The following is a 21155-nucleotide window of genomic DNA, read 5'->3' on the forward strand; positions in this document are numbered from 1 at the left end:
TTTTTAAAAAATTTTTTCTAAGCAAGTCATAGAGTTGGTTGTGGCCCTCCCATCTCTCCCTGTCACCTGCTCGGGCCACAGTCACACATTCCCCGAGACCGACATACACCCAACACGCAGACACAGCCCCCTGAGAGCGCCCCCCGAGTCCAGTCCGCCTGCTCACACCCCCCACTTAGCAGGCTGAGCCCTGGCCTCTGCGCGGCCAGCCACAGGCGGGTGCGAAGCCAGAGAAGTTTATTCCTTTTGTTTTGTTTTGTTTTGCTTGGGGGTGAGGAAGGGGGTAGGAGTGGGGTGGAAATAGGGGCAACGTCATTTGCTCGTTATTCGTATCGCGACTATTTTAGGCCCTCGATGAAAAAGCCACGGCAGCAGCGACAACAATAGCCTTGGGCCTACCCGCTCGCCCACTCGCCCGCCCGGACCCTGGCTCTCGCGCTGTCGCCGCCGCCGCCGCCGCCGCCGCCGGATCCCAGATCAGAACATACTGCTCTTCACTAAGGCGGCTTTGGCACCGTTGGGTCTTTGGAGTGAAGATAGGACGCTGGCGAAGGGGCCACCGAGCGAATCTGGGATGGAGGTGATGGGGCCGGGGCCGGGAGCCCAGCCTTGTCCAGGCCCCCCGGCCGCAGCCAGGCCTCCCGCCGCCGCCGCCGCCGCAGCTGCCGCCGCCGCCGCAGCCGCCGCCGCCGCCGCCGCCGCGCCGCCCTTGCCGGGTTCGCCTCCCGGGCCCCCCGGCCCGGCCCCTCCCGGAGCTCCCGCCGGGCTGGGCCCGCCGCCACCGCCGCCACTCGCCCCGCAGCTGGGGGTGGGGTTGGGATTGGGGCCCGGGCCCCCAGTGCTGTCCGGGTCGGTGCTCTTGGCCTCTTTGCTCTCGTCGTCTCGGGAGGAATCAGACTTTTTTCCCGAGGAGCCGTTCTTGGCTGCGGCCGCTGCAGCAGCTGCTGCGCGCTCCTGCTTGCGAAACTTGGCGCGGCGGTTCTGGAACCACACCTGGCCCAAGAGGGCAGGAAAGACGATGAGAGCGGGGAAAAGAAGAAAAAAAGAAAAAGAAAAAGCAGCTGTTAGAGTGTCCCACGTTCCATTTCGGACGGTTTTAACAGCCATCCCCTACCCGGTCACCCGTGCACCACAAAGATGACACATAACGCTCTCCCAGCCCATCAAGTCTCCTATCCTTTTTGCCAGTTCATCTTCGGAAAGAAAAAAAAAAAAAAAAAAAAAACTTTCTCTGGGCGTAAGCATGCTAGGGCAATTGCACCTTGCGCGAGAGGTAAAAAGACCGCAATTCCTAGGACGGCTCTAAAATGGAAGCCCTTGTTTTGCTGTCTTTGCTCAGTCGGCTTCTTTAGCAACCCCAAGCTCGCCATATCCCAGGGTTCAAGTCTAACGTTAAACTTTAATTGGTAGGAGGGGGCCTGCGGTTTGGGGGCCGGCTGCTGATCTCCCGACTTTGGGCCTGAAGGAGCTTGTGATTGTGTGCACAGCCCTTCCACTGGGGGGCTCACCAGGAGAGGCCCCTTGGCCTGCTCTTTAAACACTCTTGGATTCCTAAAAGGTTAAAGTTAAGTCGTAGCTCCTGACCTTCAGGGAATCATAGCCCCTTTCCAAATCTGCTGCAAGTCACAATACCCGAGAAAAATGCACCATGGCCCTAGGTTCAAATATTCTTGGCACTAGGCTAAAAGCGCTTGAATTAGGAGGCATTTAATAAAAATTGTTTATAATACAGGGCAAAATCTGCATTTCCCCCACGGGGCACTTTCTGCTTCGCTCATTCACGTTCCAAGGGCCCCTGAATTCCTCTACTCCAATGGGAAACACTTTGCAGTTGTGAATAAATTGCCAAGAGCGCACGCCCTAACCTTTCCTCGCGCGCACAGCCCTGCCAAATTCAACCACTCTGATCAGCCCTGGGTCCTTGACCCTTCCCATGAGAGGCCCCGGGATTATGAACCGTGAGCAGCACCACCCACCCCGCAACCCCAATCCCTGCCGGGACCAGTGCAGGAGCTGGGTCAGTTTGCCGGCGCGGGTACCTGGACTCGCGCCTCTGTGAGGTCGATCTTCAGGGCTAACTCCTCCCGGGTGTAGATGTCCGGGTAGTGAGTCTCAGCGAAGACCCTCTCCAGCTCTTTGAGCTGCGCACTTGTGAAAGTGGTGCGGATGCGCCGCTGCTTGCGTTTCTCGTTGAGGCCGCCGTGGTCGGTGAAGAGTTTGTAAGGAACTAGGGGATGACAGGGGAGACAATGAGCAGAACAATCAGGAGCGCGAGGGCAGAGGGGCTGGAATGCAGAGACTCCAAGATCAGATCGCCCGGGAGCCGCTACCAGCACTCGAGTAGAGGGTACCCGAGAGGAGCTGCGCGAGGGGGAAAAACCGGAGCAAATTAATTATATACCGAAACAGCGGCTCAAACTTCGGGTTTTGGCCGGGGCCCTTCTAGCACAAGCGCCTTTGGGTGGGTGGAAAAGGCGTATTTGAGATGGCTTGAGGCCCGGGACATGGGATAGAGCTTTCAGCAGGAAAAAAAAAAACAGTCCAAAAAAACATCAGTTGTAATATCAGGGAGCCAGGGGAAAAGTTACCAAACACTCCCACCGTTGCAACTTTTCAATTCTCAGAAGTTGACGCGACCCAAAAGTTGGGGGAAAGTGCTGCAAAAAAAATAATAAATGAAAGAAATGATCATAAAAATGACCAGCCAGAGAGGTGTGAGCCGCTGTCGGTTCTTAAAAAAAGAGACACTGCCAGTAATGAGCTTTACTCTTTGTTATTTAATTATTTTCTAAGCTTTACGTCTCATCGCAAAGTAAATAAATTATGCCTATCATTTTGGCAGCTTAAGATAATTTTGTTGGCGGTTCGGGTGTGACTAGGATAGTGTAACCCTGTAAGTGAATTACCCCTCCCTGCAATCGCTTCTAACGTGATAAATTCTTTCATTTGTGTAAGCAAATTTCGTTTGGTAAATACTAAACACATTTCCATTTTCAAATGCAATCAAGGCTTCCTATATACGAGCGGAAAGGCGGCTTCCTCCGCTGAGAGAGCTGGCGGTCCTTACCTGCGGCGTACGGACTGCTCTGGTGGTCCCTGAGGGTGCCGAGGCTGCAGGATCCCGGTGTGAGGGACGGGCAGCCGGACGTGGCCCCAAAAGTGGTCCTTATCGGGTTATACTGGAAGCCACTGGCCTGGCTGCAGGAACTGAAGTCAGCATAGGCTGAAGCCAGGCTCGAGGTGTCCATCCCAGCCATACAGGACTCGTAGGCAGAGGAATTGAGGTAAGAATATTCCATTTTATACATTGAAAAGGTTCTAGATGGCTCAGCCAAGTGGAAAAATGAAATAAAAGATGGATATGGAGAAGGTGGCTGGAGAGGGGAGATGTGCACAGCTCAACGCCTGCCTCCAAACTGGCCTCCTTACTACCAGCAGAGCCTAGTTTTATGAAAAAGCCTCCTATGAGATGCCTTGTCTGAGGTCTCTAGAGCATATAGTCCTCATAATAAACTTGGCTCTTTCCACTTGGACAATAGCAAAGCGGTTGGTCTTATTGCTGGCGCTTTTTACATGACAATAACTCATCCGTCTATTGGGCTGGCACTGGGGAACTGAGCTGTCCAACCTCCCTATCATTGATTCCTGCATCTCTAATTAGAATTTAATACCACACCATTACGCACTGAGCCCCTGATCCTCCCTTCTAACCAGCTCCCTGCCCTTTAATTCAATCACACTACTTGGAAATAATGAAAGTTGGGTGACGATTCTCCCTGATCCAATTTCCCCGAGCTTTTAAGCCTTTTTAACTGATCATATACCTAAGGCATAAATTGAGATAGTGTGCGTGTTTTCCCCCTTCTTCGTCCTCTTTTTTTTTTTCCTCCCTTCCCTTGGTTAGGGAGAAGAAACCTTGATGTCATAGAAAACCTGTTTTGTAAGAGTGTTACACGCTCAATTTAACAACAAGCCTACCCCCCGAAGTGCATGAAATGTTATAAAGGACTGGGACACTGGCAAGACTCAGGCGCCCTGTAACATAGAGTAAGTGGGCCAAAGGGGGTTATGTGAATGATAAGCAGATTTCTTTAAAATTCACCTGGCAGCAGAGGTGAAAAAAAATACAGAACATATTATCAATTGCATTTCTCCTTGCAGCTTAATGTGCTTTCAAGAAACTCAGGCGTACAACCGCTTAAAAAATAAAAATAAAAAATAAACCTGAGTAAAGCTCTCAATGTAAGACATCTCGATTCTCCACCCATGAGTTCTTTGCGCTCAGTGCTGCATCTGAATTAGCAGAGGTTTGTATCTGGTTGGTTTACAGATTCAGAATGGTTGTTCAGTTTAATTACGCCATAACTACCAAGTGGGCATGAAGCATACCCAAATGTGTCTCCTCTTTCAAGCCCTTCTGGTGCTCTCCCTTCCTTCCTTTCTTTCTTTCTTTCTTTCTTTCTTTCTTTCTTTCTTTCTTTCTTTCTTTCTTTCTTTCTTTTCTTTTCTTTTCTTTTCTTTTCTTTTCTTTCTTCTTTTTTTTTCCTCCACTATTCTCAGGTGCCCACAACCAACCATAGACCTCGGGCTTCCCAAACAGGATTGCTGTTTACCCTTTAGATTTGCGGACTGCACTGGGAGAAACCCTTTCCATTTAAATGTCCAGGCAAAAGCTCCAAGACCGGGCAGCTTCCTTGCCGGATTCCTCAGGCCCTTGGGTGCTGGCAGCCAGGCACAGACAAAGAAGGGAGCCGTGATTTGTGGACCTCGGTGGCCTCATGATTTAAGTGGAGGATAATTTTCATTTGGTTCGTTAGACTCTAGCAGAATAAGGGAAAGTATTTCATTAAATCCTTCCTCTCGGTGGACAAGAGGGGGAATACTGAGTTGAATCGCCGTGTGGTGTAAACAAACCCTGGATATTTTATATGAATTAAATGTGTAGATAATTAGTTTTATTGCATTCATTACCCCCTTTATGTGCTCTGTAACAAGTCAGTAATTAAAGTAACAAACTCATAAAGTCTTTATAGGGGCATTTAGGCGTTCAGTGTTTGCCAAACTAAGTGGTTTAATTCGATGCTAGTGCCGGGGAGTGGATGGGCGCCCGCTTTCCACTGCCACCCTGTTTTATTGCGCACTAAACTGCTGAGGATGCCGTAATGGATTAAACAGGGACAGCGGCCCCCCAACCCTGTGCTTCTCTGTGGGGTGAGTTTCAGGCTCCTCTCAGGTGTGTTTGCCTGTCCGCCGGACATCAGAAAGAGCTAAAGTCGGGAGAGCAGGCAGCGAGACCTACCGAGGAACCCGGTGATAGTTTTATGGGGAGGGCTGATAGTTTTATTGCAGTTGTATGTTGTACAATGCGTATTTGATAAAGAGGGCCCTTGGTGACCAGTGTGCACTTTTTTGTGCACGGGGGTGAAATGAAAATAAATGCGTACAAGGTTTTACTGCGGCGGTAAACAAATTGCAATGCTCTAAATGGTTTTTCTTTATGGTCACCAGACAAGAGGAGAAAGGGGATGCAAACATCTGTCTTCAGTCCCCTAAACCTAAAGGCCAGCAAAGACGGATGCGAATCCAAGTGTTATTACAGCGGGTATTTGTCTTTATTTATCCCGCTCTCATGAATATGAATCTGCATTTGAACCAGGAGGTGGCTGGATCCCTTTGGGCTTCACACAAGGAATTTCCCCCACCCCTAATCCCCCACCACCTCCCCACTTAAGAGAGATGGGGTTACAAGGATGTGATTGTCCAAGTTTCTGGGTTCCATCGGAATTTGGGGGATAGAGGTTGCTTCCCCGTTTTTTCTAAGAGGACCCTACATTCCAATCCCGCCATGGGGAAGTGTATGATGAGAACATCGGCCAGGGTAGCAACCCGCCAGCCCCACTTCTCCACGGCTGAGGTGGGGTTTAAGTGCGTTTCTCTACAGGAGTGACTTGGGGTGTCTGGGAGAAGATGCGTTTCATCTCCAAGATCTGTTCTTGACAACAGCCAGGTTCCGGGTTCACAGCACCCTTGGAATGGCTCTTCGGTGCAGCTGGGGTGCATCTGCATCTTTGCGGGTTGTAGAGTGTGCGGTCCTGGGGAAACTCCATCCCCGCCCTGCGCTGCTGCCCTGCACCCCAAGCTGGAGCCCTACCACAAATCCTAGTGCAGGTCAATTTCATCTTGAGTCAGGGATAGCTTTTGGGACAACCACCTAAAGTGTGCAGGAGAAGTCGGAGAAGCGGGGTTTATGCCGGCAGGTTTTGTAGATATTTCTTAGGGCAAAGTGGGAATTTGGGGATGTAGCAGGTTGCAAGGGGCAGTTCCTGCTCGAGGTGGAGTCTGGGGTAAGAAATTCACTGTGCAACTCAGGGGAGCTGGATTGACTCAAGAAAAAGCGAAGGGAGCGGGTCTAGGACTTCTCCAAGGGCCCAGACGAGGGAAGTATCAATGCGCGGAGGATGCCCCAAGATCGGGCCAGGGCCAGACCCAACCGAGGCCAGTACTGGTTCGATCCAGGGCTCGATCCCTCCTCGCCCTGCAGTCTGGGTCTCCCCGCGGCCTTGGCTCCCCGCCGCCGCCTCCTCATAGAGCCAACCCTCTCCCCGGCGCCAGGGCAGTTCCCCGGCCTCTCTCCAGGCGCCCCCTGGTGCCCAGCCTCTCCCGGTCGCGGTGCGGTGCGCCCCCTCGCCTTTGTAGGAGCAGACCTTTCAGCGCCAGGGACCGCACGGTCGGATGAGCAAACGCTCTTGACTTCATTTTCCCCTTTGTAGGCCTTGTAGGTTTATTTTGTTTAGTGTCACCGTCCCTCCCCCGCTAGCCCTGGCCCATCGTTCCTCTGCCCGTCTTTTGTGGCCCGGGGTCCTGCTTCTGCTCACAGATGAAAGGCGTGTGGGGCTGGGCCAGGCCAGAGCCCCAGCCCCAGCGCCCTGTTTTGTTCCAGTTGTGCTTTCTACACGCGAGCTCTCCCCTAAAAGTTGTACCAAATGGTTAATTTAATTATTCCAACTATAGACCAACTGCTTCAGCAGCCTCCACCACGCGTCTGGGAGGAAAAAAGAAACCATCTATAAGAAATAATCTAATAAAAGTGAAGTGTAGAAAAACCCCTCCTGATTTTCAACCGGCACAAATAGAATTAGAGCTTCAGCATCCTTTTCCCAAACAGACCTTTTGTCCAGATCACAGCTTCAGCCAACCAGCAATGTGTACAGTGCCTGCTATTTATTTTAATAGAGGTGGGTGGGTAGCGAGATGGATTGATAGATAAATGACCACATGGATAGATGGATGGTTTGATCCATCTTCCTCTGACTTCCCTTTCTTAATATGTGTACACGGTTGATTTTTTTTCCCTTGCCGATTTTCTGAATCAATAATGGAAAGGCAATGCTATTGGCAAAAGAAAAAAAAAAGTCCATTTAAAGTACAAAAAAGGGAAGAGCCTACCAGCATATATGCCATGAGGAAAAAAAAAATGTTTACATGCTACCCAGTACCAAATGAAAAAGGTTGAAAGTTTAAAAGAAACTTTTCTTTCCTTTTCTTTGCCATTCATAGGAGGGTTTCTTTTTCTTCTTCTTTTTTTCCTTGAAAGTCAGAAAGAATGTTAGAAGACAAGGAAACAAAACAGCAAACAAAATGCCATTGTATTGTAGTAGCAATTCATGGGAAAAAGCTTGTCAGCCTCCTAATGCCTCACTCCTAGGAGGCTGTTTTGAGGCTGTTTTACCGCAGGCAAAACACAATAACTTGGGAATGAATAAAATATTAAATACCAGTGAGAGTTTCAGAGGAATTTTATTTTTGATTGCTTTATTTAATGCTGCATCCAAATTATCCCAGCACAGCCAGCCCACTGCCTAGCTAAGCCTCCACTCAGAACCAACATTCTCTCAACCAGAGAATTAAAAGGCAAGCTTTGTCCTTGGGTTTCTTCAAAAAGATTTCTGCAGACAAGCAACTCTTCTCATTCACCTGCACCAAAGAAAATAATCTAGAATTTATTAGGACAGCATTTCCCCAGAACATAAAGCAAAACAACCACAGCATTCCCAAGCCTGATGGCTCACTGTATTGGCCTAGCATTTAGATATTTTTTTTAACCACATATTTCAACTGCATGGGAACCATAATACATGTTTCATAATAGAAACTTTGGGGTTCTAGTAACTAACTTCCAGGCTCTGTGAGACTAATAATTTTATTAGCTGATTGACAAGAGTTTGCAAAGCAAGTCAACACAGTGCTGGGCACCTAGAAAGAATCCGGTGGGTGTCAGCTACCAGTACAAGAATGATAGTGATGATGATGATGATATTGGCAGAGTCTGAATTGTGTATTGAACACTTGAATTCGGAATTTAGATGATTCATAGACATACCCGTCTTTTCTATTGCATGTTTATGTGGAAGAGGATAGGGAACTCAAAGAGTAGGCTCTAGGAGATTAATGGGAGAAAACAAAGAGGTAAAAAATTTTCATTTTTTAAGGAATTAACTAAAAGCCATATTTTTATGGGATAAGTTAACTCTATGTTTTATCTTACATTATATTCAATACTTATGCATGATTAATAAGGTGCTTCACCCCTAATGTTGTATGTTCAGGGTGATGTCTCTGAAAAAGACACTTGCCCTGGGTTAGCATGTGAATTTGTATGTTCAGAGTGATGTCTCTGTAAAAGACACTTGCCCTGGGTAAGCATGTGAATTTGGGTTGGATCTTTAATGATAACTCCTAGCTGGTGTTTCTGTATCTGGATTAACTTTGGAGGCATCCCATGGGGTACCAACCCCGGTATCCACACTTCAAAGGACATCACCATGGAAAGCCCAAGTCTATTCCTCCTCTCCCTTCCTCCTCCCACCCCTAACAATGCTATAATTAGCAGAAGGGGCTGCCTATTACCTTTTTGCTGGGGTTTGGCTAATAGTAGTAACATCTGCTAGGCTGTTGGTTGGGGAGACATGGAGCATTTGATCAGAGTCACAGATGTAAAAGTGACATCTGCTTGTAACAAAGAAAGGAGAAACAAAATTAAATTAGGCAGGGAGCCCTCTGTCTGAACTAAAAAAAAAAAAAAAAAAAAGACTATTTGAAGGAGAGGGGAAAAGTAAGCATGAGCTGACCAAGCTTGCAGGACAGAACTAGTGCAGAGGATCATGAGTTTTCTGGGACACCAGCTGCCAGAATAACTGAGGTAGCAGCACCCCAAGTCAGCAATGTCCTGAGACCTTGAAGGCAGCTTAATGTTTCAAAGAAAATGGTCAGGCAAAATTGTCCCTCTCAGTGAAGCAATGTCCTGGCCCATGTGAGTAGAGCATGGTCTGAGAAATCATTTTCAGGTTGAAGACAGGAAAAGGCACAAAGTCAAAGCCTCCAGGTTGCTAATATCCCAGAGTGTTTGGATGAGATTGAGCAGAAACAAGAGTTTTACTTCACATTTGTATTAAAATTCCTATCATCAATGATTAAGAATGAGCCGTTCTTCACTAGGCTTATATGTGTGACTAGAAGATTGTGTTTGGCAGTTAAAACTGTCCACACAGTGTCTGAAAAAGGGCTCAGTGGGGTGGGGGCACACAGAGATCATTGCTTAACAGCCTCTCTACTTTTGTTCTAGGAAACCACCTTCTCACTCATGCTCTCCCTCTTCCTATAATTTCCAAAATTTCTTCAAATGGAACACATTATGATAGTTTTACATGAGTTAATTTCACAATGATAACAAGCTATTGAACAAGAATTGTCTCAATTTCCTACTTCCCCATCCATAAGCCAAGTGACTTTGGCATAGACTTCATCCCTCCACGATTCCCACTGCTAGGAGCAGGAAGTCTGTTCTAGTTGAAAGCAAATCCCTGCATCATGCTTTGGAGTCCAATGTCTTCCACTAGCTCAGGGGTCTTACCTCACTCTTCCTCCGTCATGGAGCTCCATATTCTCCTGCTCATCTGGACATACCCTGTTGTCCTCTAAACATGCTCAAGTCACACTCATGCTAATAACCACTCACTCTCTATCCTCTCTTGGCCACACTTCACTGTCACTATGGATCTCTTTTCTCCCCTGTATAGTCAAATATCTTGCAGTTGTCTCTTCTCACTGTCTTTGTTTCTTTACTTCTCAGTCATCCTGTAGCTTCCTCCACGGTGGCTTCCTCATGCAAATGAAACATTTCTCATATGGCCATCAAATCCACTGGGGATTCCAGGTCTGGAATCTTGAATGTGTCTGTCACTAGGGAAGTTTAATAAATATTTCTGGTTCTCCCCACTTCTAAGCACATGTTAGTATTTCACTTACCTATCCCCTAGAAGTTAGGTTCAGCTATGTGATTTGTTCTGGCCAATGAAAACAGGATAGAAGTAGAAAGTGTGACATCTGGTGAAAGCTGTAAGAGCTAGCATTCAAGTCCTTCTCTCTCTCCCCCTTTTCCTCTCCTATGCTCCAAACAGTGACTGTTTTGTGGGCCTGAGTTCCACAGTGAGGATGCTATGGAGAAGTCCCAGCAAACCCACAATAGACATGAATTTTTTAGCATATCAGGGAAAGCTTCCAGAAGAGGTGACATCTTCTAGGCTGGGGACCACTGGGTGAGTAGGAATGAGCAAATAAAACGGTGGTGAAGTAAAAAAAGAGAAGCTTCCAGATATAGGAACCAAAGCCAGAGAGACCATGGATGTTTGGGAATCTATCCATAGTTCTGGTTAGTTTTTGTTAGAGAAGGAAAAAGGAGCACACAAAAAGGGCTGTGGTGATATACAAGACAGGAGGGGTTGGCTGGACTCAGATCCTGCAAGACTATGGATGTAGTTTAATGTGATTTAAGGGGGAGAGGTAAAGAAGCAGGGAAGCCAAGAGATAAATTAGGAGGCTGTGGCTCAATGCTAAGCAAGAAATGGTGGATTCTTACACTTGAGAACAGTGTAGGATAAAGATAAATGTATGGATTCAAGAAATATTAAAGCAGTAGTGTTTGAGGACAAATAGTCTATAGTCCCTCTGCTCCATGCTAGGAGTGCAGGGAATCCAAGAATATACTTCAAAACCAAAGCCCCATATCCATTGGCAAGTTCTTCATTTTGTAACTTGGGTCTAGTGGTCCTCATTAATACACTTACTTCTCTGGGCTTGCTATCACTAGATGGTATCAACCATTCCCTCACTACAACGACCCATATTTACTAAACACTATGTGCTAGAAATCTGCACTTCTTGAGAGCTGATTTGGTGAGGGAGCAAACTCAAGACCTTCAATTGTCTGAGCGGAAGGGGAGCTGCCAGAGTGAAAGTGGACCCCAGTGTGCATTATGGGAAAGTTTGGGCACCATATTTGCAGGATCAAGGACCCATGCTGGTCTTTCCATTTGACCTATCACTCTTCCACTGGGGGAAAACCTTTGTTGCTTCAGGGGCCAGGATAAGACATTTATCCTTTCTGTTAATTGAATGATGGGAGAGGTGTCTGGGAACCTCCTCTACATGTATTTCTCTATGAAAGAAAGAACATGGGGCAGTGTGTGGTTGGAAATCAAAGGAGGTACCTGAACTAGACAAGAGAGTAGGACGGGTAAGGACAGTGATTATTATCTTCTATTCCTCTATGCTTTCAGTCTTAGAACTTTGTTATCCCTCCTGGGTGTGTATTAGGGAGAAAATGCCAAAAGCCTGGTACCTCAGAGGAAAGAAACCCCAGTGGTAACAAAACAGGGTTCTACAGAGGCAGCTGTCCTGGGTGGTGCTTCCTTCCGATTGTCTCTCCAGTCACAAACATAGCTATCCATTGCCTCCATCCACAGGAAAGCCCGCCTTGTTCCTGGTACCCAGGCTCTATGTTGCCTCCATCATCCTCAGAATTAATTCCAGTCTTGCCTTTTTAGGCAGCCCAGAGACCCCATCCAGAGGTGTGTTGGGAACGCCTGGAGTCATTCACTGTCTTCAGCGGCTCAGCCTTGAAAGCCATATAAAAATGGATGAAACTTTGAAAGTGCCTAAAATTGTTCTCCTTCCTGAGTCTTCAAAGGACCCGGTTGTTGTTTTTGTTTGTTCATGCCATTTTGTTTCATTTAGGAAGTTTGTGGGTTTTGCCAGTAATGCACGGCAGCATCATGCATTTTAATGTGAATTTCAGCTGATTCAGAATTTAGAAGCAAATGCAATCCAGTACTTAGGGACAGGCACCACGTGTCCTAGACCTCAGGAGCCAGAGACAATAAAATGGTTACAATGATGCATGTTTGTAGTATTTCCCCTTTTAGATATAATGGAGAATGTTAATTTTTTTTCTTCTTTCATTTCCTTTTCCTAGTGCTGGGGATTGAACCCAAGAGCACTCTACCACTGAGCTATATTGAGACAAGGTCTCACTAAGTTGTCCAGGCTACCTTGAACTTGCAATCCTCCTCCCTCAGCCTCCCTTGAGAAACTGGATTACAGGTGTGAGCCACTGTGCCTGACTTTCTTTTTAAACACATGTTTCTTCTTTCCTCTGTCAGCTGGTTGGTTTACCATGATAAGTCAAACAACAGCCTTGAGGGTTCTAATCCCGGCTGGCTGCTGACTCCTTTGTTTTTTCATGAGCCTTTACCATTTGAGCTTGGACTTGCAGAAGGGAATGAGGAAGATGGATTTTTAAGAAGAGACAGGGAGGCTGCTAGAGGGAAATGGAACATAATAGTGGACAAAATAACATAGTGAGTCACACAACAGACTACAGGGCAGAGGCCAACAGTTTTAACCCAAATCCTAGGGAGACATTTTTTGGGTGGACGGTAACAGGGGATTGAATTCAGGGGCACTCGACCACTGAGCCACATCCCCAGCCCTATTTTGTATTTTATTTAGTGTCGGGGTCTCACTGAGTTGCTCAGAGCCTTGTTTTTTTCTGAGGCTGGTTCTGAACTCCTCCTGCCTCAGCCTCCCAAGCCACTAGAAATTACAGTCATGTGCCACTGTGCCCAGCTCTAGGGAGACCTCTTGAGTGAGTAGTGTTAACTGCTGGGAGGTGAGTCACAAAGCACTCAAACAATCCCAGGGCAGGGCCCAGGCCCTTCCAGGGACAAAGCTGAGGTCAAACTGGGCCTCTTGGGCTTGCATTGGCCAGGCCCACTCTTGGGGCAAGTTTCTTCTTGGTTGGAAGTCTCACTACTATCTGCTGAAAGGGGCCACTGAGGCTGTCCCCTCATCCCTGTGGATGGAGATCAGGCAGCAAAAGTGCTCCAAGTGGAGGTCAGTCATTGCTTTTGAGAGATGATCAGGCCAGAGCAGGCTGCACCCAACAACAACAACAACAACAAAAACCCTGTGGTGTGGCCAGACATGTCCCCAGGGGTCCTCTTCCTTTTTTAAAAAAATGTTTCCCCCAGTGCTAAGGATTGAATCCAGGGCCTTGCATATGATAAGTAAGTACTCTGCCACTGAAATACACCTTCAACTCCCCTCTTCTTATTTTTATTAATTATCCTTTTTTTAAAATTTCAAAGTAATAAATATCCATTATTGAAAATGTTATGGCATATATGAGGCAAAAATTAGAATAAAAGGAGATTAACTTTTTGATCATTTTCCTGCATGTACATATAATTTTTTAAATAAATTATAACTTTTTATAAAGGACTGCATTGTAACCTTCTTTCCTTCCTAAATTATGTTTCATGAATAGTTTGCCATACTCAGAAATATTCTTTGAACATCATTTTTATGGCTACATGGCATTCCACTAAATGATAAACCCTAGTTTGTTAGTCTACCCCATTTTGTTGGACATTTAGGAAGCTTCTGATTTTTAAAATGTGTTTAAGACACTGCCCTGGATATACCCCTTTAGCTAAATCTCTGCACAGCCTTGTGCTTAGGCTTAATTCCTAAAGGTGGACTTCCTTGGTCACAAGAGTACATATATTTTAAAAAGCTTTGGATGCATATTGCAAATTGCCTTCCTATAAGGTGGCACCAGTTTATTACTTGCAAAGCAGAATATTCGAGTATTAACAGTCCAATGCTCACTAGCATTATGCAGTACCATCAAAAAGTTTTGCCTTTCCTCTTTCTATTGTGCTACTGTAAATGAGCAAGTGTTCTTAAGAAAGGAGAGAGGTGGCCTCGTGTAAGTAATGATTCTGTGCCAAAGAAAGAAAGCAGGAATAGGCAGCTTTAAATAATGATGGAGATTTATAAGAATGGAGTATAAAAGCCAAAGCCAGATTTAGAAAATAAAAATCTGATGACGACGAAGGGCTCTTGATGTTAGAGCCAGATGATCAAAGGGATCAACTTAGTACTTGGGATTGATTTTTTTCAATGTTGAGAAATGATAAAGAAAACTGGATAAAACTCCTATTTTAATTCTGTCTTTTCTGTCAAAGAGAATGAGCTTCAGAATGGAAAGGATTAGCAAGAACATCAGGGTTAGGGACCAGGGCCCATGTGCAGAGTAAGATCCGGAAAGCCACTTAACTGTGGCTGAGAGAAGGCATCCGTGGGGCCCCAGAATGACTGGGGTTTTTGTGGAACCATTGGGAAAGAAGGAGGATGAAAAGACTGCTCTTGGGACAAATGCTTTAATTTTCAGAAAGGGAAGGGAACTGGGTTCTGAAAACGATATAGACCAGTGACCTCAAGAACAATTTCAGGGAAATTTTTAGATTGGATTAAAAAATGATTATGGGAAATTTTACACATATACAAAGGAGAAATATCAGGAAACATCAGCCAGATATCTCTCCCAAATATACAATTATTGACTGCCAGCCAACCTTGTTCCACACCATCCTCTCTTCTGCCCCCTACTGCTCATTTATTTCAAGCATGGCAAATCTGACATATAATTTCCTTCTTCTTAATTATTTCAGTATTTCCCCTAAAGTATAGGATTTTTTCTCTTTAAATACAAATCACAGTTCCATTATCACATCAAATATATGAACAATTTTGTAATGTGCTCAATTAACCAGTGTTCAGTTTCCCCTGATTGTTTCAGGCTATATATATATATATATATATATATATATATATATATAGAGAGAGAGAGAGAGAGAGAGAGAGAGAGAGAGAGAATTGGTTTGTTTGAATCAGAATGTGAACATGGCCCGCCCATGCATTATTTCATTTTTATGGTTCTTAAATATCTTTCAATCTGTAGATTCCATCCCTTTCCCCCTTTCTCCTTACAATTTGTTTATTTACTGCCGTGCTGAGGGTTGAACTCATGGACTCACACGTGCCAGGAAAGCACTCTACCACTGAGCTATACCTCAGTCCTTGCCATTTATTTTAGAAGAAAATGGGTTATGTGTGTCATGCAATTTCCCACATTCTGGATGTGGCTGAGAGCCTTCCTGTGGTGTTATTTCACTCTAACTCCTATTTATTTCCTATAAACTGGTAGCTGAATCCAGAGGCTTGTTCAGATTCACTTTCAAATTTTTTGCAAGGCTACTTTACCAATAGAACTGTGTATTTCTTGTTGCACTATATCCAGAAACTGGTTGTTTGTCCTTTTATGACATCAGGGTTCATCTATGGGATTTGAATGTTATCAACAGGTTAATTTACTAACTAGAATGCTGCTATAAAGAAAAAGTTTCTTTACCAATTATTGGGTACCATCACTATCATCACCAGTATACTCTTCAACAGTTTCATTATCACCAGCATTATTGACAGGATAAATGACAAATTCTGCCTTTTTTTTTAAACCAGCTTTAGGAATAAGTTCATTCCCTGGCATCCTGCAGAGATCATCAGTGGGTTTTTTTTTTGTTTGTTTGTTTGTTTGTTTTGTTTTGTTTGTTTGTTGTCTTGTTTTACTTAACAGCATTATGCACTCATGGGTCTAAACATAATTTATGTATTTTCTCTCATTGTAGTATAATTGTTTTCTGAATACTTAAATTTTCCTAGCTTTGACCAGTGGGAACTTCTTCATTTTGGCATTCCCGTTCTTTTAACAAGTCCTCTGATTACTTCCTGGCTGGCTGGTACCAAAAAGGGTCTAGTCTTATCTTTTGTACTTTTCTCTAGTATCAGCCATTTTCCCAAGGAGCCCTGGTTCCTTTTATTTGGGAATTAGTATTTGGAGACCACATTGTGAGTCTAGATTCATTTTCAGAATGAGTGATTTATGAGTAGCATGCAAAGGAAGAGGCTCAGTAGGCACCAGGGTCAGTTGAACTAAAGTCATCAAACACTCATTAAATAATATGTGGCTCATTCTAAAAGAGGGAGAGGAAAATAGGAATGAACAAAAATCTGAGACATGATGCTGTTGAGGAAGTAAACCAGGCATGAAATAAATATGCCTGAAGTTAAGGAGTAAAGCTTCATCAAAGAGGTAACATTTGAGCAATAGAAACAGGCAGACAGGGTGGAATGGAAGAAGATTATGGGCAGACAAAAGAACATGAGCAAAGTCTCAGGACCGTCAAAGTGCATGGCGTACTTGAACAAGAGTCTGATTTACTTCATTTCCTTTGACAGGGTTAGTGGATTTAGAGAACAGCCAAATGCAGTAGACATAATGTATCTGGACTTCAGTGGGGCATCTGTCCAGGCCTATCATGATATCATTGTGGACAAGATGGAGAAATATGGACTAAATGATAGTACCATTAGGTGAATTAACAACAGTTAGGTGAATAAATGAACCTAAAGGATGCTGATTAGTAGATTGATGTTAGCATAGAGGATGGTCTTTGGTAGAGTGACACAGGGCTCTGTCTGGTTCAACATTTTTATCAATGATCTAAGTAAAAGTATAGAGCAAATACTTAACAAATCTGCAAATCATATTGAGCTACGTGGGATAATGGGTAGTCTTAGTGACCGAATCTGGATTCAAAAAGATATTGGCAGGTTGGACTTCTTGAGATAAAAATTTCTAGGGATGAATGTAAATTTCTACAGCTGAGTGAAAAAACCTAAGTGAAAAAGCACTCCCAGAGGGCTAGGGTTGTGGCTCAGTGGCAGAGCACTTGCCTAGCATGTGTGAGGCACTGGGTTCGATCCTTAGCACCACATAAAAATAACAAATAAAATAAAGATATGTTGTCCATCGACAATTACAAAAAAAAAAAGTGCTCCCAGACATCCAAATTACATGGAAGTAATGGAAGTAGCATGGTCAGTTGACTACACATGAAAAAGATTTAAGAGTTTAGATCTGCATGAGATATTATTAATGTGCATGGATAATAGCAAAGTGCACAGAATGGGGAGGGGGCATGCTGTTCGGCAGCTGGGCTGTTCGGGTCATTTATGGAGAATATTTTGAAAGAGTAATTGACAAATGGGGTGTTATAGACAGCTTTTCTGCCACTGTGACCAAAAGACCAGACAAGAAGAGGAGGAAAGTTTATTTGGGGCTCTCGGTTTCGGAGTTCTCAGACAGCTGACTGCATTGTTCTGGGCCAAGGTGAGGTGGGACATCATAGGGAAGGGCCCAGTTGAGGAAAGCTGATCCCCTCAGGGCAGCCAGGAAGCAAAGTAGCAGGAAAGGAGATGCAAGAAGAGCAATCCTTCCAAGGGATGCCCCAGTAGCCCATCTCCTCTGGCCATCCCCCACCTGCCTCCAGTTACCACCCAGCCACTCCATTCAAACTAGGATGGACTGATGAGGCTATACTTCTCACAATCCCATCACTTCACCTATAACATTCCTGGATTAATACAGGAGCTTTTCAGCAATACCTTTTAACCAAACCATAACAAGGGGGTAATTTATAGGAAAAAAACTCTTATATGGAGGGGAATTTAAAAAGCTATAGCAAATTTGATTCTTGGCTTTTAGCTAAGATCAAGTGAAAAAGGATATAATAAACCGGGCCTATAATCCAGAGACTTGAGAGGCTGAGGCAGGAGGATCACATGTTTGAGGTCAGCCTCAGCAACTTAGTAAAACCCTGCCTCAAAATAAAAGGCTAGCAGGTGGTAGTTGGAATATAGCTCAGAGGTAAATCATCTCTGGGTTCAATGCCAAGTACTGGGAGAAAAAAATCCATAAGAAGGACTCACAAACCTGGCATTAAGGAACTTACAGGGACTAGAATAGCTGTAGAGCTACTGTGAAAAAGGCCAATAGAAGCCCCTCCCAATAATACCCTAGGGCAGCAGCAGAGGATAGCTAGGGGCCCACTGGGCAGAAGTCAGAGGGAAACAGACTTCTGCTCTGTAGAACTTTCTGTAGAGCTCTCTGGAGGTGGAGAAGGCCACCCCACAGATCAAACTTGCCCTTTTGAAGGCAGAGGTGACTAACGGGGAGAGTGCTGAGGAGCATCTAAAGCAAGAATTAGATTCTTTTCTGTATCAGAGTCTGTGACTGTCCTCCTTAGCAGCCTTTCTTCAGGCTCTGACATGCTTGTACCCATCACGTGGGTGCTTGGGGCCACCAAAACGTTCTTCATCCACACAAGGCCCCGCTCTTTGGTGCTTTTCTTCCTCTTACACAGCACTGTCCAAGTTTCATACACACTAAGAACCAGGAGAGCTGAATTCTAATTTCAGTTCTTCCAATGCTAATTGTAGTACTTCAGGTGTGGTAGATTTAAGAAGGTCACAAGTTCTTTGACCTTCCTCCCATTGAGAGGTAGAGTCTAACTTCCCTCCCCTTGAGTTCATGCTGGTCTCATTGAATGATTTGACCAATAGAATGTGGTGGAAGCTTGTCATAGGGACCCTTGCTGTTTCCACTCCAGCTCCGTGTCATGCTCACCCTGTAAGGAAGCCCCAGGAGTCACTGGTGTGACCATGGGATAAGGGTCAGGGTGGCAAGCCCCAGTTGTTCCAGCTCTCAGAAATTTGAATTGCCCCAGGTAAAGCTGCAGACATAAGAAGCAGAGTTGCCATACACCCCGGCTCAGTCCACGTTTCAGATGTGAGAGCAAAAGGGATGATCGTTGCATTTTCAATCACTAACTTTTGGGTGGTTTATAACACAGAACCCCAGGTAGGTCAAATTGCTTCTCTGGGGATCAATTTTGAACCTGACCATGAGACGAAGGATCCTAATACTTTCTAAGATTCCTTTCCACCCTGACATTCTACGCAGCAAACTCTTGTGGTCCCTGGATTCCTTTACACTCTTGGAAATCATTGAGAACCCCACAGAGCTTTCGTTTATGTGGGATATGTCCACTGATTTTGCATATGAGATATAAAAACTAAGAAAAAAATGAGACTATTCACTCAGCACTTTTAAAAGAAGTAACAATAAAATTTATTAAATGCTAACACAAAGAACAAACTTTGATGAAAATAGTATTTTCAAAAAATATATATTTTTTATAGTGATATATATATATATATATATATATATTATAGTGGTATTGTTTTACATTTTTGAAAATGTCTTTAATGGGTGGATAAAAAGAAAACAGCTGGATTCTCACATCAGCTTCTGCTTTTAAGTCACAGTATCACGTTGCATAAACTTCACAAAATTTCACTGTACAATCAAGAAAGAAGAAACATGAACAAGGTAGAGTATATTGTTATTATGAAACTAGTTTTAACCTCAGAGACCCCTAGATGAATGTTGGGGACTTCCAGGGGTCTCCAGACCACACTTGGATAACCATTGCTCTAAAGAAATGATGTGGAAATTTCATCTATATTTAGTCATTGAAGCTGATAACAACAGGTTCAAAGTTTTAGAGTGGTGTGCACTTCAACAAGGATTACATCTCCTTCCGAAGAATAATGGTAGCATTTCAAAAATGCAGAAGGTCATTTATCTGGCTGAGGTCCCCCCGGTGCTCCACTCACAGATGGACAGGCCTGCCCTCTTGGCCTCCACTGAAGTCTTGCCCTGAGTGTTGAAGGCTCTAGTTTCAAGAATGGACCCATCAAGGACAAGAGGAGAGCACAGAAAACAAGCACTCTCATGTCATCCAAGGCTCTCACTTTAAGAGAAGATGTCTTTCTTGTTTTATGGACAGAGAAAGATCCAATGAGTAATTAGCAAAGAACTTGAGATTAACAACTCTCATTGCTCCTACTTTCAGCAATTAGATTGGGCTCTTCATCATATCCTAACTATGCTAAGAGACTCTGGTAACATGGAGGTAATATGCTTGTTTATTTTAATTAAATTATCAAAAATCAGAAATGATATCATATCTAGCCTTTCCTAGCAATGTAGAGATTTCCCAGAACTTTTAGCTGCATATTTTTAGTAATTGCATTGTGCTAATCAACTAAAATGGCCCAGGATAAATGTTAATAAATAAACATAATCATAATCATACTCCTAGACAGATCCCATTGCCAAGAACTTCAAGAAGTCCTTGAATCCATCCCTCTGCCTCCAGACCTGCTTTCTCTTCCAATCAATTCTTGACAGAAATAATATAGAAACTATGTTATGTAGTGGGTCACTTTCCTTTTTTCTTCAGATAGTTCTTCTAGAAAAATGACAATGAAATTAAGTTATTTTAGAAAACTTAAAGAAGATTGAGATATTGCAAAGTTTGTTTAAAAGAAGATGTAATATACCAAATGAACCATTTTTACTACAAAGAAGGCAGGGCATATATTTAGCCAAATACTTGCAAACTTACTAAGTCTACTTATGTTGGGTGTGATTTAAGATCTCAGGCCAGGCATGGTGGCACACATCTGTAATCCCAGTACCTTAGGAGGCTGAGGCAGGAGGATCGCAAGTTCAAAGCCAGCCTCAACAAAAGTGAGGTGCTAAACAACTCAGTGAGAAAATGTCTCTAAATAAAATACAAAATAGGACTGGGGATGTGGCTCAGTGGTCAAGTACCCCTGTGTCCAATCCCTAGTACCCCTCATCCCTCCTAAAAATCCTTTATGGCTGGGTTAGAGAATTTTTCTTGGTAATAAATTTTCATAGATGATGAATTGGGTTTTTTTCATCTAGTTCTGATGTATTTTAATTTTTTTTAAATTTGAAAAGATATATAGACTATAAAATCTAGCTAGTTATTTATTTGGGGGAATCATTAGAATTATCAAAGATTTGCACGAAATCAAAGTATTTATTTTGTTACCTTTAGGAATAAATGATTAACAAGAGAATGTCAAGCAACAACATGGTTGATAATAGCCTTTAATTTTGGTTCTGTAGTATTTCCTAAAAGGGTAGTTCCTGAGTTATGCAGGATTCTCAAATAACAAAATAATAAATACTGGGC

At 44.2% G+C, this 21155-nt stretch overlaps 1 protein-coding gene across 1 annotated transcript; it reads right to left on the reverse strand.

The window, feature by feature from the left end:
• Positions 1 to 477: 477 nt before the first annotated feature.
• Positions 478 to 3308, reverse strand: PHOX2B (paired like homeobox 2B; the record flags this gene model as incomplete). Its single annotated transcript, XM_081304677.1, has 3 exons — positions 478 to 993; positions 2040 to 2227; positions 3068 to 3308. 3 exons carry the CDS (start codon positions 3306 to 3308, stop codon positions 478 to 480), a joined length of 945 nt encoding a protein of 314 aa, XP_081160803.1.
• Between the last annotated feature and the right edge of the window lie 17847 nt (positions 3309 to 21155).

This window comes from Spermophilus citellus, assembly GCF_964194105.1.
Source record: "Spermophilus citellus genome assembly, chromosome: 8".
NCBI classification, from domain to species: Eukaryota; Metazoa; Chordata; class Mammalia; order Rodentia; family Sciuridae; genus Spermophilus; species Spermophilus citellus.